Below are 17,613 nucleotides of genomic sequence, written 5' to 3' on the forward strand. Positions count from 1 at the left end.
GTATTCTTTTCAAATTGAGCTAAGAGAAATCTCAAAGGATTTTCAAAACAGTACAACTGAATATTCAGATGCTTTCCTCATGAATGTAAAATATCAGATCTCATAATTTGCAAAATGCTTTATATTAAGATTGGTATCTATCAGTCTTTACCATAATATAAAATGAAATAATCCTTAATTATTTTATCTTGATGTATGCTATTGCTTGACAGTGTATTTCAACATAAAATTAATTATTGAATATCTATTATTTTTATCTTAGAGCACAAGAACATGGTTTAAACAAAACAAGATTAGAGATAAAAACGTAATTTTTTTAACCTTACATTTTCAGCTGTTGTTATTTTATAAACATATGTACACGCCTTTAGAAATACTAAATAAGGTACATACAGGATATAAAATATAAACATATAATATCCACTGCAAACTTCAGATGGGAAAATGTGTCCCGGCAATATTAAGGATTTACAATATCACACCACCAATACACAGTGGACCTCATTTCAAACTCAGGCCTAAGTCTGATACTTAAATTGTGAATGACATTGTCACTCTCACAATCGTGTTAACAGCAGGAATCATGGGATACACTTAATTCGCATCCCCTCCCGTGTTTGTTATGACTATAGTAAGTGCTGAACAAATACTCAAAGAGTAAGCAGTTAGAGATGTACGCGTGTCCTGAGAACCCGACCGCACTTGGGGTCTGTGCAGTGCAGCTGACTGTGCTCACAGGCACTCACCCAAGGAGAGAGTCTTCCTTCAGCTTTGTCTTCTTGAACTTCTTGCTTCCACTGGTCCCACTCTGGCTAAACATCCAGCTTTCTTCATTCCAACACCCTTCATGATCAGAGGAGTTTCCTTTTCCTGAGCTTCGTTTCCCTAAGGAAATTCAGAAAGGAAAGGATGTGCTCAATATATTGGGATGGGAGGGAAATCATCTTGAGTTGTTTCACAAGCAACCTCCTGACTCCTTGCACATCATGGGCATGATGCTGCTTGTAACTGGTCAGACTGCAAGTGATTCATGATGGACTACTCTTTGTAACAGAACACACACAAGAGTTACAGCCTCTGATATAAGCTGTCTGGTCATAATTCAACAGGTAGTGCGTGACTCTGGAGACAGTCCAAATACCGCTGATTTTTCCATTACAGAATCAGCTTTAGGTGTGGGAGTCCTCTACTGGTTGGCACTATTAATTCTCCAAGATTTCCTGGAATGACATCCCTGGGGGACTATGAACTCCTGGGGATCTTCCAGGTAATACCCTGGCCAGATGCTGTATTTTAAAATAGATGACTTTATATAAACCATTCTATGGCGTAAAGGTATACATATTAATTAGATTCTGGATACTGTTATGTTTTGAAGAGCTTTCACTTTCATTATAGTTTTGATTACCTAATGGAGGGGGCTAGGTAAAGTCATGTGCTTCTGGATCCTACACATCAAGATTCTGCCAAACATAACTGCTTGATTCAGAAAATTCTTTCCAAAAGTTTTAGAAAATAGACTAAGAGCTCCAGACATGCAATGCTGATCTTTCAAAACAAAAACCCAGCATGTACCACCGTACCAGTAGGGAAAAAAAAAAAAAAGAGGTTTGAATTACTTTAAACACATATTCTGAAGACAATCTGCTCAATAGTGCTAGACAACACGTAAGTAGAATGACAAATGTATGTGATCTATAAACCATAAAGAACTACAAATGTAAAATATCATTTTGATACCATATTGTTCTTTACGTTGGTTCTTTTCAATAGGTCTAAAGGAGAAGTTCTGTTAGGTTTCAATAATCTTTTCTGATTTGCAGAAGTCACTTACCTCTGTCAACATTAGCTCTCAGAGAGGTGAGCATGCCCTCAGACACCAGGGTTTTATAAAGAGCACCTTTGCAAGACCTCTCAGATTTCCGGGAGCCACAAGTCTCTATCTTTCTGTGACACTCACTGTCCTCAGCCTTGGCCTGTCCTGATAAGCTGGATGGTAATGCATCCTCCGTGGGGGTCAATGGTTCTCCTTTTATACCCTCTGGCACCTCACCAGAAATGTTCTTGCTGGCAGAGATACTAATGAGATCTGGAGATCTTGACTCTTTGGTGGTATCTGAGGATTTCTCCTTTGACATTTTCTTCTCTCTTGATTTCACTTTTTTCTTTGGTGGTTTGGCATCCAAAATGTTTCCCTTGCCACTCGAGGATGTGCGGGCCTTCTTGCGAGGGGTTTCCCCAAGTTTCTCAATGCCCCAGTCTCCCTTGGCGACAGCTTCAATGGTGTATATGACACTCTCAATATCAGACTCTGAGGACTGCCTCTTTTTGCAAGTCTTCTTGGGTGTGGATTTATCATTTCCATGTCGATCCACTTTGCTTTTCTTCTTTTTCTTCTTTAGCTTTTCTGGTTTGTTTAATGCCATGGGATCCTCAATGATCATAATTCCATGAGGATGGCACATGTGATCCTTTCTGCTGGGAACATCGCTTATTATTATCTTGCTACTGGCAGAGTAAGAAAAATCAGAGAAGTGACCACATTTTTGATCTTCATCTAATTCTTCCTTTTTAGTTTCTTTGGGATCTTCCATTTTTATAGCCATTATATTATCCATTCGCAGCTCCTCAAAATTTCTTAATTCCTTGGAATCTTTTACATTTTCCTTAAATGATTTTTCAAATTCGGCTTCCTTCTGTAACCTGGCTTCATCTGTTTTCTCCATTTTTATTTCTCTTTCTTCCTTTCCCTTCTCCAATTCTTTAATCCTTCCGCCATCTGATTCTTTTGCTTTTATTAGCTTGGATTCTTCCATTTTCACCCCCTCTGATGCCAGACACATCTAAATAGTTAAAACAAAAATGGGAGAACAAAAACAAATTCTTTTTATTCTATACTTGAATTTAACTTAAACTTTTAAATTATTATCCGTTTTAAAAATAATCAAACTTCAAACTTTACAATAATCAGTCACTTCTGCCATACTAAATGATTCAAATTATTGATAATAAAAGGTTTTAGACATTATAATATATTTATTATACTCTAGACAAGCATATACATGAATTCTTATTTTCCAGCTTCATTGGAAGCTTTTCCTATGAAAACAAGATTTGGTAAAAAGGAAGATGGATGCAGAGCTGAAAGACCAGAGTCTGAGTCTTAGTTTTGCTTCTTGCTAACTTTATAACTAGAGTGAGTCATTTCACTCCTTACTTCTCTGTTGCCTTTGTAAAATAAAAATAATTCATCTCAGAAGATTCTGTGAGGTCTAACAGAGATGATGTACTTATGGCAGTACTTAGCAAATCAACCCCAAACGCTGTTCTGATGTTTGCCCTTTCTTCCTTCTTGGGGAAATGAGAAAAATAGCAACAATTTTTACCTGTCTACTTGGAATTAGAAACAGGATAATTCATTAAACAACTACAGAAGGTTTTAGTAAATGAACAAAACTTTATAGGGTCCACAAATGCTGATAACCTGAAGATCACAAAGCTCTGAAAACTAAGTGATTTTTTTTTTTAAAGTAAGTTGGTGGAAATCTCTTATCTCATCCAAATTTACCGGGCTGCAAATTCTGACCAGAATTAGTGTGAAACTGCTTACGGTTTTAATTTATCTCATTTAATGTGACTCTTCTTATGCTTTTGCTGTCAGAATCTGCATTGGGGAATTAACTGGATAGTGTGAGATACACACATTATACTATCATTTTCCTTAAAATCTAAAAAATTCTGAATACCAAAAAATATCTGGCAGCAATTTGCTTAACTTTTTAAACTACCAAAATTTTACATATAGGACATTAAAGGAGAGACCATGTTGATTAGGCCAAGGACAGCACAGGAATTCTGAAACATTAACTCATTTTATCTACTTTGCACTAAGCAACTTGGAGGAAAAAAAGAGTATTGGGCTTGCTTAGCCCCCAAATCAAGCCATGAGTAGGCAACTGATCCATTTGCCAAATCCAAAGAAAAACCGCCATTTTATCAAATGGCAAGTTGTCACAGATCGTTAACATCTGTAAAATTCATTTTTCAAATTCAAATTTTTAAATGAATAATACACTGAATTGAATGATCAGATGCTCTTTTACTCCATTTCTTCCCCCTCCCCCTTAGTACTTGTCTCTCAAATTCTTCCTTGAGAATGATGTTATGATTAGTGAGTCTACCAAGAAATTGGAGAAGGGGTGGAGGTGGGGGCAGACAGTACCAATTAAAAAAAAAATGAGTATGACAAGAGTACCAAGTCCTCTGAATCATTCACAGGGAAGATCTGATATGTTATGAGTTCACGATGAAGCCTTTTCAGAAAATCAAGTAAGTTAACTTTTAGACCTCAGCAACTTCCCTTTATTAAACTTAACCTGAAGTAAGGTAACAGCAAAATGTTATCTTGTTTCTCAAACACTAGTACATTTAATCTTCCCTGCATATTTTACCCTCATGGGAGATCTGCTGTTCTTTGTATGAATTCTGAGTTAATCTTAATTTTCCTTTCTTAATTATCCTAGCGCTTCATGAATATAAGTATCCCAATGTGGAGAAAAAGACTATGCTCGTTCTGGAAAGAAGATGAGAGACATCCTCAAGGTAAATTTTATGGTTGTTCAATCACCATCACGCTGATGGCCTTTAATAAATCATCTCAGGGACCTTTTACCATAAATATGCGGGTTTTTATTGTGATATTGCCAACAGTTTGCATTTGCACAAATTCATCTTATCAAACCTAATAATACTTTGCAAACTCTATTCTCTTCTTCAATATATTTCAAAATGATTCTCCTCATCATCCTTGATAGGATTCTACAGTGAGGAATGAAATGGAACAAATGCAGACATTCACTCTGGGGACATATTCCGGGAAATAGCATAATATTTCTTGTGAAGTTAATTACACTGAGCACTAGTCATGCTTTACTTCCTTGTCTCAGGCTCTTAAAAGTTTTTTCACAAATAGAGTATGTTAATCCTAAATTATAAGAAGAACAATTATGTTCCTGGCAGTGAAACTATAAAAATAAAACAAATTAACTTCTAATAAAAAACTACAAACCACAAGCCTTGATAACCAAAACCTTAAAACAAATCAGACAAGGCTGGATGTCACTCTAGAAGTTACATATAATTTAACATTCTTCCCAATGAAGGAATTCACTTTGCTACTATATTCCTGAGAGTTAGTTATCCTTTTTTTTTTGCACAAAAGCAATGACCTTGGAGAGAGCAGTTCTGTTTGAAAATTTTAAAATATTGATCAAAAATCTATCATCTCCTAATTCCTAGTTGTTCCCTGGAGCCACATAAAATTAACCCACTCTTTCTCTCATGTTATAGTTTCAAGTCTTGGAAGATAGACATTATGTTCCCACCACAGGTCTCTTCTTCCAGCATAATGTTCCCAATTCCCTTAACTGCTCATCACATGGAAAAGCTTCCCCACCTTTCAAAGTTGGATCCCTCTTATCTAGATGCAGAATGGTGTCCTGAAGTTAGAATGGGCTTTATTGAAATTAGCTGGCTTTACGAACAAGCACCAGACCTTGCTTGCTTAAGCAACACAGTGAGCTATGTTATCTTAGACTTGAATCCCTATGAGGAAATAAAAGCTGAGAAATAGGGTAACAGTACATCCTCTACTGGGTTGTTGGGAGGCAAAGGAGAACAAATGTGTGCCAACACAACTTGGGGAGCAGTAATGCTTCAATTTAACAGTATCTTTCTTAGATTAAGTTCCTACCCTTCCTGTAATATTCTTGAAGAGAAGAAGAACTATTTGTCAGTTGACAGGGACACTAATCTTCTAAAGACAAATCCGCCCCCCCCCCCACCCAAACATAGGCCATACTTGGCTTGCGTAGGGCTTGTGGTCAATTAAAATCCTGGATTTCTTGATCCATATAATATGCTGGGAAGCTAAGTCTCTCCCATTCTATATCTTTATATTTTTTGTGCCAGATGCAAGATATTCCATTTTCCTTATAAAGTTTATCCTTTCAAACTGAATTAAATTACCTATCATCTTTGTGTTATGGACACATTTGATAAAAGCTGTTTTATGTCTTCATCCAGATCTCTGGTAATAATGTTGAGTAGGACATGGCCAAGGGCAGAGCCTTGTGGTAAACCTCTGGAGTCCTTTCATCAGGTTGACTTGAACATAAATTAACAATCTAAGAATTCATAATCCAGTCTAAATTCCCCCTATTTTGTTCACGAGGACATAAGATTATCTGTCCAAAGTCTTGCTAAAATCTGGATATAATATGCCAACAGCGTTCTCTTAGCCTGTTCTATAATCATACCAAACAGAAAACGAAAATGGTTCGTGCACTAGTCAGGGTCTAACTAGGCAAACAGAAACAATTTAAGCATACCTAGCTGAGGAAATTTAATGCAGGTAATAAGTTGGTTACACAGGTCATGAAGAACCGAGTCACTCGAACAGGAGGTGGTGAAGCAACCCAGGGATTAGCTACAGCAGAAAGCCACAGTAGGTACAAGAATTGCTACTGAAGCCCAGGGGCTGGGTCCCCTGTAGAAGGTGGCACTGTGGCAGGCCTATATGGGGAGAGCTGGATGCATGAAAGAGATGCTGTCTTTGCTGTACCTCCAGCCCTCCTCATCCCTTCTTTGCACCATCTGGCCTCTCTCTTCCTCCCTTTTCCTGATGCCCCACTAGTGTCTTTCATTGGCTGAACCAAGCTAGAAGTCAGGGGACACAGGAACCCAGGAAAGACAGTCTGCAACCTCCTGGAATATAAAGCCAGCATGCAGAGCAAACAAACTCTGGCCTAGCACATTTGACAATGACTTATTTCAGGAAGACTTTGATAATTTCCAGTTTTTATCTCCTTTTCTATGAGTTCCAAATAATATTCTTAGAATTAGTTTTCAAAAGTCTCTAGGAATTAGCAGTCTATACTTCTACATGACATAAACAGAACCTGGGAATTATGGATGTAATAACTCTTAAGCAATGCCATTACTCTTACATGTGTGCAAATTCTATATTGAAAGGCTGTCGCAGAAGGCAGGGATTCTACAGCCAGATTGTGTAGGACTGTAGACTGACTAGTTCATTTTCTCTAAATTTTTCTGTGCCTCAGTTTCCCAATCTATAAAACAAGATTGTTAATGTGCTTCAGCTTCCCAATCTATAAAACAAGATTGCTAATAGTATTTGCCTTAGGAATACTATGAGGTCTAATGAGCTGCATGTGATAGTACTTAAATTAGTGCCTAGTACAGAACAAGAATATACTGTGACAACCATCCCTCTGGAGCCTTATGCCATATGGAATGGATGTTGGCCATCGTTAGTAGTAATATTCATATTGGTATCATTAATAGCATATCATGACCCTAGTACACTAACTGCTTTACTCTAATTTTTCATTGTAGTGTTGAATGATTCTACAGTTGAAAAAGACACATAAAACAAAATCTAGATTCAGGAAGATCTTAAATCAGTTACCTTTCGAGAAGCAACTCTTATGAAGCTCAGTTCCACTTTTGGGAACAAGCATATGTATTTACATCTACTTTGGGTGCATATATCATCACTTCAGTGGGACTTAATAAAGTGCATACACACTACATTATGTAAATATGCAAGGACATGTGCACAAGTAAGCTCATAGTGGATACAAAAGAGCATAAATGTGAACTCAAGTGAATAAAACTGCATTGTGGTAGCACAGAATTAATGTCTGTTATTAATTAGTCAGGTTGCCCTTAATAGAAGGTTGGTTGTTAATCAGGCCCTGAAACAAAACACATCCTAATAAATGACAATTTGTTCTATTATTATTTTAAATTGAACAATCACCTTCTTTTAAAGTGGGAATGTAAAATCACCTGCAGGGCACCTTCTGGATGGAATTCTCATGGCTGTATTCACAGAAGTTAAAATGTTAATGTTTTAAATCAAATGTTGGGCATAAATATTTGATATCTATGGTCTATTCCCTCAGGTACTACTCTGCTTTTTGTAACTATAACTCATGGGGTACAAAATGTATCCTGCCTGCCTCTGTATTCCTCACCAGAAGTATCCTACCTTCAAAACAAAATGCATTCAACAGATGACTGTGTTAAACCGGATGATTCATTAGTTCCAAAATAACTGATGGGCCTAAAACGCATTCTGATTCATACCAAGAAAGAGTTAATTTACAAGTCTACACAAAAGCAATGCTAATTATGACCCTGCTACAGTTGGCCTGGACCAGCAATCACACTGTCCTTGGCTATGCTTCACAAGAACACCAGTGAAAATTAATCACCAATATTTTATTTTTACCTCTGACAATATCTTAAAATTAAAAAAAAAAATTTATATATTTATTTTTAGAGAGAAGGGAAGGAGACAGAAAGGGAGGGAAACATTGATGTGAGAGAGAAACATGGATAGGCTGCCCCTCGCACACCCGCAACCAGGACAGGACCTGGCCCACAACCCAGGCGTGTGCCTCAACCGGTGACCTTTCAATCTGTGGATGACGTCCAACCCACTGAGCCACGCCAGTCGGGGTTACGTCTGACAGTATTTTAAAAATTTTAACTCTGAAACAGTAAGGTTTCCCACTGTTTATATAATAAGAATGGCACATCACTGATATGCTAGAAATATAACTCATTCCCAAAGGAAAAACAAAAACCAGGATGTTAAAACTAACAGTCTAAGGATGTACATGTTGGATGGAGATATATATATATATAAATTATACTTTTAAAAACAATTGCAAAGAAAAAAATGTAACAGAATATTGAAGGGGTGAAATAAAATGGAGGGATGATTTTTTTTATGTTCTGGAGTTCAAGGAGGCTGCCATTTTTAGTTCAGGTAAGACCACACCTTAGGTTCTGGGTTTGTTACTTGGGACTTGCTTTAAAGACATAATAAACCTGTGTACATGAAGCTTTTATCTCTTTGAATCAAAGACATTTTAAAATGTATTCCTCTGTTCAGAGGTTAAGGTATTAATTTTTTTCTTAATATGTCCAGCTTTAAAAGGCTTAAGAGAAATGACCATTGAAAAATAATTGTGTGTACTAGATAATACCACAGAAGTAGAGACCCTTTAACTGGTATAAAGAAATGGGTATAAAAAGGTACCATACCATATTATTTCATTCTTAATTATACTTTTTCTTTCACTGTCTATTGTCTAAAGGAACCAGCTAGGTTAAAAACCAGGCAGTGTGAAAACAGACCCACTGACACTAATCAGGAAGTTTCAAAATCTCTGCTTTTTTAGTACTAAACAAATGTTTTGCAGCCAAGGTATGTTTACAATCATTTTCTACTGGCTTATTATCTGCCAAAGCAGTGAAAACATAACCTAAGGATGGTATTTAGCAGTGTTTTTCCAAGATGTGCATTTCTCCCATGATTCAATAAAACTAGAATGGTTTTTTTCCTTTTTTTTGGGGGGGGGGGCATAAAAATACACTAGCTGATGGTTTCAGAGAATAAAGAATAGCATCACTACTAAAAAAAATTTCAATTTTATTTATTATAAAAGATAGCTGGTCATAGAATAGCGGTCTAAGTGTCTCTCAACACTAAAATTAGGGCACATGAAGTAATTTACTATTTGGTTTGCTGAAACAATTAGGCCAAGTGAACTGGTGGTTTGAATGTTTCTCTTTACCCACTTTCTTCAGAAATGGTACCATCTCTGAAAAGTCCAAATGGGGTGGGGGTGGCCTGTGCTCTAGCAAGGCCAGCTACTAAAGGAGGTCATCAGGTACATTCCTCTATGTCAGTTCCTCAAAAAGTAAGCTTGTCCAGTGTGGGAATGAAATGTAAAGTTTTAGGAGTTTCCTAAAAATGACTCACAGCTCTGCACAAAAAGAAAAGAAACATACCACTTTCAAATAAGAAGCCCTCTCAAATAAGTATTAGAATTCAGTTATGTGCTAACAGTGTAGGGGAAGCTGAGGTGGGAGTTACACACTTTAAGTTCTGGGCTTCTGGGGGTTACAAGAGAATGAAGGGGTACTGCACATCCATAATAAATGAGGACACAAAAAAACCCTGAAGTTATACCTCAGTCTAATACCACCTATAATTGGTGGCAGTGGGGAACACCGCTGTGATTGGAGGGGTGAGACTTCCTACTTGTTTTCATTATGGGATATAATTTCTGTAATTGTATCATAATTCAGGTTTTCTTAAAGTGAGCCATAATTTCCCATAAGATTTCATTTTTATGGATACTAGAATAGATCTCTATTTGTTTTCAGTTATAACTGGCTCTTGCAAGTTAGAAAATAAGAAATAGGGAGGAGTTGAGACCTTTGAAAATGTCTCCATGTTTTTTAATAAACAGGGTTAAGATTTCTAGTTCCCCTGGACCCACCAGATCTATAATCTTGCTTTTTTATATACAAGGAGTTCATCTGGAGAAATCCAGCATCCTCCTCCTTCAACTTCACCTTAGCACATAACTCATTTCATAAAGAAGCAACACACAACACAGACAGCAAGTACCACAGGCCAACTTCGGCAATGCTGTCGTGACCATTTTTAACCTTTCTTCTGTGCCTGAGGAACATGCATCTCTGCTCTCCAAACCCAACAATTTACCTTGCTGGCAATCTTCTCTCTTGCTGACATTTTTAGTACTGGATTTCTCCTGTTATCCCTCCTCACCTCAGCATGTTTCCTCTTTCATACTATTGGGCTTCCTCTTTGTCCACAAATACCCAGGCTTCCTCAGTAGAGCTCCAAAGTCAGGGTCGAACTTTGGGAGGCCATTCTTTCCCCACACACTCAGGTTCCAAAGTGAAGTCACCTCTCTGACATCCCTTTTGCTTTGCCTATCCCATCAACTCAATCACCCAACTGACTCCCATGTAACTTCGCTGGTGTGTTTCGGCCTCCTGTTCCCACGGCCAGCCCCCTGTCTCCTGTCTTCTCACACCTGGATGCCCACAGAGGCTTTCTGCTCCATTCTACACACAGCTGCCAAGTGGCTCTGCAAGTGGGGCTTTCAGCACTGCGTACATTTGCCCCAATTCTTCAATGGCTCTTCATTATGTTCAAGTAGAAATTTCTTTGCTTCACACTAACCACCCTCCTGATTCTGACTTGAAGCTACACTCCACGTTCACCTTCCATAAATCTCCTCCATGCCTGCCAGTCCGATCTACTTGTCATCTACTCATCTCACATTGGTCTCCCTTTAATACTTTGCTGTAGCCTTATCAATCCATTGAACTATGCACAAGTCATGATCCCTACTGTGTACGGGTGATCAGGTATAAAAGAGGGAGGTGGACAAGTGAGAGTGGATGCTGGCAATGACTTTTGGCCTCAGAAGGGAACAGAGAGGATGGTCACATTTGTACAGCAAACACCTCACAAGGGGGCAACCACTTACTAGTTTTGATCAACTGTTCTTGTGCAGGAAGGTTAATGCAGTATTTTAAGATCTCTAAATTTTCATGAGAAAGTAAGAAATTTGTATTTATTTGAAATCTATAGTTTTAAAATACAGTATTAGCCACTAATTCAAATGTGAACAATAATAAAGGTCCACTAATTATAGGCCAAACGAAGCAACTCTGCAAGCTGGCTGCCAGTTTCAAACTCTGTTCCCCAACAACTCCTTCATCAAGACCCTCTTCATGCTCCCTCCCCTGTGCTGGGTCTCCAGAACACTCCTGCTAATATTAATTTCTTCCTTCCCTGATTTTACACATTCACTTTGTGTATCACTCATCATTCACATGGAACTTTGTCTTTTCATTGCACGGTCCCTGATGAAACCATTTGCACTATTTATCCCTTAACTTTTTAAATCTTCTTTGCAAGTGAAGAATAAGTTCCTGGAGGACAGGAGTCATACACCATAATTTCCTAAAGCCCTCACTGTATCTTCCAAATTCACAAATACTCATTTATTTAAGTGTGTAAGATGTATCTTGGCAGTCTGAAAATTACAGACACTTTTTAAAAAGGAAATACCAGCTCCATTTTTGACAGCAGTCTTGAACAATCTGTCATCTTATCAGCTGTATACACATGTGTAGGAGTAAGCTGTCTTCCACAGGGCCTTCTATAACATGCAAACTCCTACAACAAGCAACCTGCAGTCTTTTATATTCATCTAAAACAAGGTACTAGAATAGCCCAGTGCTGAAGAGCCCAGGCAGGGGGATACACTGCCTAGGTTTCTACTGAGGCCCGAACACTTCCTGCCCATGTGACCTTAGGCAAGGCACAGAACCTCTCTGCCCTTCTGTTTCCTAATGGGTAAAAAAGGAACGATAACAGCACCTGCCCTCAGAGGATGGGTGTGAGGATTCAATGAGTACATATAAAGTAAGTATCTAGTACACAGGAGATAATAAATGTCAGTTATTACCATCTTAGGTTAGATTGTAAAACTTGCAATTAAAATCTAAAACTTATAAAAGAACACATAAAATTATTTCAGAAAAATTAGAAGACAAACAGTGATAGTTTTAGGCTTATGCTCCAGCCCCTAGTAGCACACCAAAACACTGGAACTGCACCTAGAGGTAAAATGTTCCTGCACCACTGATCTTAGAAGGTGGCACACAGGTCACATCATCATCATCATCATCCTCATCCTCATCCTCATCGTCATCATCATCATCATATGCATGTGCAGGAAGCTTCAGCAGCCTCACTGTTATTGGCATGGAGTAGGCCCTCGATAATTGATGGTCCTTAGAATAAATGAATAAACTGTTCCATTTATTATACTAGTCAATTTTGGTACCAGGGACCTTCAAGCATAGAAATTCCCTTTGCTAAAATGTACAGGTAATGATGTCTCTGAATGTCTTCCAACTATAGCAACTATAATATACAACGATCTCTGGGGGATGCTTTGTTGCTTTGCTGATCTTTACATGACCTGACCCAATTAATTTCAAAATGAAAGGAAACACAATACATTATACTAGTACCTGTGCCAATTAAGAAACTGATTAACTGAACAGTATGAACCTCATGGAGGTTCAAACATAAAGGATTATATTTTTTTCAATTCCCTGACCTCAGCAGCAATATGCCAAATCTCCCTTCCTAGCTGGAGTATTTCCTGAAAAACACCTGGAACAGATCCCAGAATTTTCAGGTCACGTTCAGCTATTAACAATCAACACAGTTTAAAATGACTATCAAATGCTCAAAGAGGGGCCTTCCCTGGGGTATCTTTAGTTCCAGTGTCCACGGTCCAGGGAAATAGAGAGGGACCCATACAGTGCCAAAACTGAGAGCAAAGGCCTATCCAAGTCTCTTTGTGTTTGCTGTCAACTTCTCTGATTTTCTTTCTGCCTGCCCGAATGGAAGTAGGGCCCAGCAGTAAACATAGGCCTGTAATATTTCTTGCTTCTCACCGAAGAGAAGATATTTCTTGCAAGCAACAAGCCCTATCTTTGAGAGGTCTCGTTCATTCCTCCTCCCCTGCCAGCCTACAGGAATGGACATAGGGAAGGGTGAGTGGTGAATTCTTGGGCTGGCTGGTTCCTGGCCCTTTCTTCAAAGCCTACAGCCTCTGGTTTAGAGGAGAGAAGAAATGGCAGAGGTAGGATTAACTGCCCATGGTGATGCCTTTTTTGTCTGTTCCTGCTAACTAACTCTACGTCAGATGGAGCGACCTTGTCGGGGGATGCCAAGTGAAGGGATGATATACAAAGTATTTAACAGACAGGGGTACAAACCAGTCAGAAGGGATATGGTCTCAGGGCTGAACAGGGTTCTACAGGCCCCTGGTGTGCCCTCTAGTTGCTGGAAGTATCAGAGATGCTGGTAGCATTGCTACAAGGATGCTCAGGGGATTTGGGTCAGTCTTTGTACTAACTGCCAAGTATTTTAGTGTCAGGACAGCTGTCCTGACGCAAACCAGCTGAACATCACTCCGGTTTATGGGAGCTCACCACAGTGTCCTGAGGAAAGTGGTCTCTACTGAATACTTCCTGATGTGTGAGTCTGTGCTACGTCCAAAGCCAGCCCTCTGCCAACCCCTCCCCAGACCGTCCGATGGCCTCTTGTCTGACCAAGCTGAACTGCTTTCTATTTGTCCACTTGACCCTAGAAACTCACACATCTGTACAACACCAAAACAGAGTGCGGCAGGCCATTCCAAGTCTCTCCCTTCCAACTTCCTCCAGTTCTTTCTTTGCCTGCTCACAAAGCTGAAAGGGACAGCAGTAAATCTATGTCTAAGACATTTCTTGCTTTTTTCAGATACCACAGCCAATTTTTAACAGAGATTCTCTTAGAGCTGCCTCTCCTTTCCTCCTCAGAACAAAGAAAAAAGCCAAAATATTTTGAATGACCGGATAGCCTATGATATTCCCACACTCACTGATGACTTGGAGGTTAGAGTGGGGATGAGAGGAGAAACCTCTGTAGTAGTTAAGTATATGGGATAGTAGCTGAATTAGGCCATAAATCTGAAGAGCAGGGTCTGACCCAGATTGAAGGTGGTTTCTTGAAGACTTTCCCTTTGGACTATACAAATTTAGAGGTGCTCCTTCAGATTTCAGACAATCTGACCAACAGAAATAATCCTCTTAAAATCCTGTTATACTTATTTAAAGAGGCATCCAACATAATTAATAAATATTTAGTTCAAGAAAAATGAGCATCAAGTACACATCAGATTAAAAAAATTGAGGCAGATTATTTCTACTGGTGATTATTCGGAGATGCTGATTAATCCATTGTGCACATATTTATGTTTAATTAGAAACTGGGAAGGCTTTAGGATGTTATTCTAAAACACAATCTATTAGCATCATGGCATCATAATTCATGTGGTAGATATAATGTGAGAAGATTTTCTTGGTAAATTTTTTTTTTAGAAATCTTGTTTCATCAAAAGCATATATTTTTTACTCAGATGTTACAAGAAACTAAGTCTGAGTATAAGCTGATTTGCTCTAATTGGAATAGGCTTATTGCAGTCATTTTACCCCTTTAAATTATGATACCAGCATTCAAACATCTGTTAAACCATAGCATCTGTTTCGTATTTGGGATGCATCCCTACAAATTAGAAGAGTGTTCTTTTTAATGAGCTCTGATTTAATAGGAAATCCTTTTTTTATGACTTATGCAAAAGAAAGAAAATAAGAAGACAAATTCATTTCTCTAGCACCCCTGCTCCACAGCAAAGTACCTCAAGGGTACATGCTTTTAAATAAATGACTGTTTAATAGAGATATATTAATATCGAAAGTTAGGTTGTTTTACAATTTAGTGCTTAATTAAAAAAAGTGTATCCATTCAACTACTGATGGACACACCTACGTTGCCTCTACATCCTGGTTATTGTAAATAGTACTACAATGAACATAGGGGTGCATGTATCTTTCAAATTAATATTTTTGTTTTCTTCTGTACTTAAATGAAAAAATAAAAAACCTATGTATCTGTTTGTATATGTGTGTATATATACACAACCAAGAAATGAAGAGAGAGCTACACATTCCTATTATTCAAGAGAAATAATCACTTCTTCCAAATAAATTGTCTTGACCATCTATATAGTCTTAAAGATATTAGAAAAATTCATTCCTCATAGTCCCTCTGTGTACTAAGTTCTTGTTTATAACTCTAACTCCAAAAGCGTATTTGTTGCCAGATTTTTACCATTTTAATTCTACCTGAAGTAGTAATTTGCTACTGATTTACCCAGTCCTTTTTAAAACTATTCCCTGTGGTCTTTCTAAGTTTTCTACTCATTTGCAGACTCTGTTTGGGCCTTAATTTGTCTTACACAAGAAACACCATCTCAGCTTACTGTCAGACAAAAATGGGTTAGTTTGTTCTACTGTTTACAAGGGCAGACCCAAAACACCAGAAATTTATGTATACAAAAATTGTGTATTTATTCTCACATGTTTAAACTTCAGTCACCTTCAAAATACTCTCCATGTGATGCAGTCTATAGAGATGTATTTTCCACTGCTCAAAACAGTTTTGAACTCGTCTATTTTGATGCCTTTTAGTGCTTCTGTCATTTTTTGTTTCACCTCTTCCACACTGGCAAAACATTCCCCTTAGAAGACTTTTCTCATCCAGGGAAACAAACAAACAAAAAAAGTTCCTCAGGGCGAGGTCAGGTGAATGGGGAGGATGGGGCACAAAGGTCATGTATGTTTTGGTCAAAATCTGTTCAACACTCAGCGTTGGTGTGGGCAGATGCTCTCGTAAATCATCCAACATAAAATGGGCAAATGCACTGACAGAGTCTTCAAAAAAAATTCACTGAAGCCAATGCAGCCTCTCACAACAACGCCAGCTCGTACTCTGATACAGGTAGGTAGGGTCCTAGAACACTCACCTAGAGGGAGAAAGAACTACAAGGCGCCCTCCCTCTAGATGATAATTCTGGGGTTTTTTTTTTCAGCAGGGGCAGGGGTTCTTTACTGTTTCAGGCCTTTGTGTTTTTATATTTCTAATTTATATCTGGTTAGAGTTTAAAAACTTAATATCAAAATATTTAAAACTCCTACATTTTGATGATACAAGCTACCATAAAATTTAGAAAAATAATAGGTCATCCCATTAAGTTAAAAAAATACAAAAGATTTAAAACACCTATATAACTCCAAAAAAACCCAAAAAACCCCAAAACCCTCAACAGGAACTCATGGAAAGGAAGGCCATAAAACATGAGAGAAAAGAAAAAATTGATATTATAAGAGAGTTCTGGTTACCCATTTTTGTACCTCCTAGTTTTTCTCCCTAAAAGAAAGAACTGTTAGTATGGTGTCCTGGTGCTAAAGACAAAGACATTTCTTTCACATGTTCCCTTAAGGCAGAGAGCAGCCATATCTTGGCAGAGAAAGTCATTGCTCTTGCCCACCTGAAAAACTGCTTCTGTCATCTTCTTCCCCGTCCCATCCCGACCAAGTGAGGGTTCTGTCCCATACGGGATTTATGAAAACACATTTTCTACTTTGCCAAAGGAATTTAAACGCACGTCCCATCACATGCACAACTAATAGGTGTTATAAACCCAGACTTTCCAACATGTCACTGAGTTCTTCACTAAAAGCAACAAAAATTAAAACATCAACCACCTGGTAAAAAAGTAGTGCATTGTAGGGATTTATAGATGTTATAAGAAAATCAGTGAAGAGGAAAACGACCTGGGCCATTCTTTTGGGTTCAGGCTGGACTTATTTAACCAATCTGAGAGAGACAAAACTGACCTTATTTTAAAATACCACCTGTGAAAAAAATTTTGCAATTTCCCTGGGTAACCTTTTTCAATGCTTAAGGACTTTCAGTAGCAAACAAGTTTTTCCCCTCTTCTAAATTAAAGGTTAACCCTCTCATTGTTGAACATTAGATACAAAACACTTTATGGTCAAAGGTAAGATGGTACAGTTTAAGGAATATTGTTATGACTGGCTCTTTATGATTTCTGCCTCTGCAGAGCTTATCTGAGTATATTCATAGAAACTTGCCTCCGCTAGTTGAAAGAGTGCAGACTTTCCGCAGCGTTTTACAGGTTCGGCACCACCCAGATGCGAAGTGTTTGAAGAAATCTACATGGAAATAATTCACAAAGAAAATATTAATTGTGATATCAGAATCCT

The 17,613-nt window shown here is 38.1% G+C and overlaps 1 protein-coding gene across 1 annotated transcript in view; it reads right to left on the reverse strand.

The window, feature by feature from the left end:
- Positions 1–17,613, reverse strand: part of BBX (BBX high mobility group box domain containing) — a 259,101-nt gene that overhangs the window by 35,574 nt on the left and 205,914 nt on the right. The window contains exons 12-14 of the mRNA XM_054577334.1: positions 17,482–17,562; positions 1,835–2,843; positions 747–885 (exon numbers count right to left, since the gene is read on the reverse strand). Coding sequence (XP_054433309.1) covers positions 747–885; positions 1,835–2,843; positions 17,482–17,562 — 1,229 coding nt within the window. The remainder of the gene's footprint in view (positions 1–746; positions 886–1,834; positions 2,844–17,481; positions 17,563–17,613) is intronic.

The sequence above is a fragment of the Pteronotus mesoamericanus genome, unplaced genomic scaffold (genome assembly GCF_021234165.1).
Source record: "Pteronotus mesoamericanus isolate MK-2021 breed Mesoamerican mustached bat unplaced genomic scaffold, CSHL_Meso_final contig_42, whole genome shotgun sequence".
Lineage (NCBI taxonomy): Eukaryota > Metazoa > Chordata > Mammalia > Chiroptera > Mormoopidae > Pteronotus > Pteronotus mesoamericanus.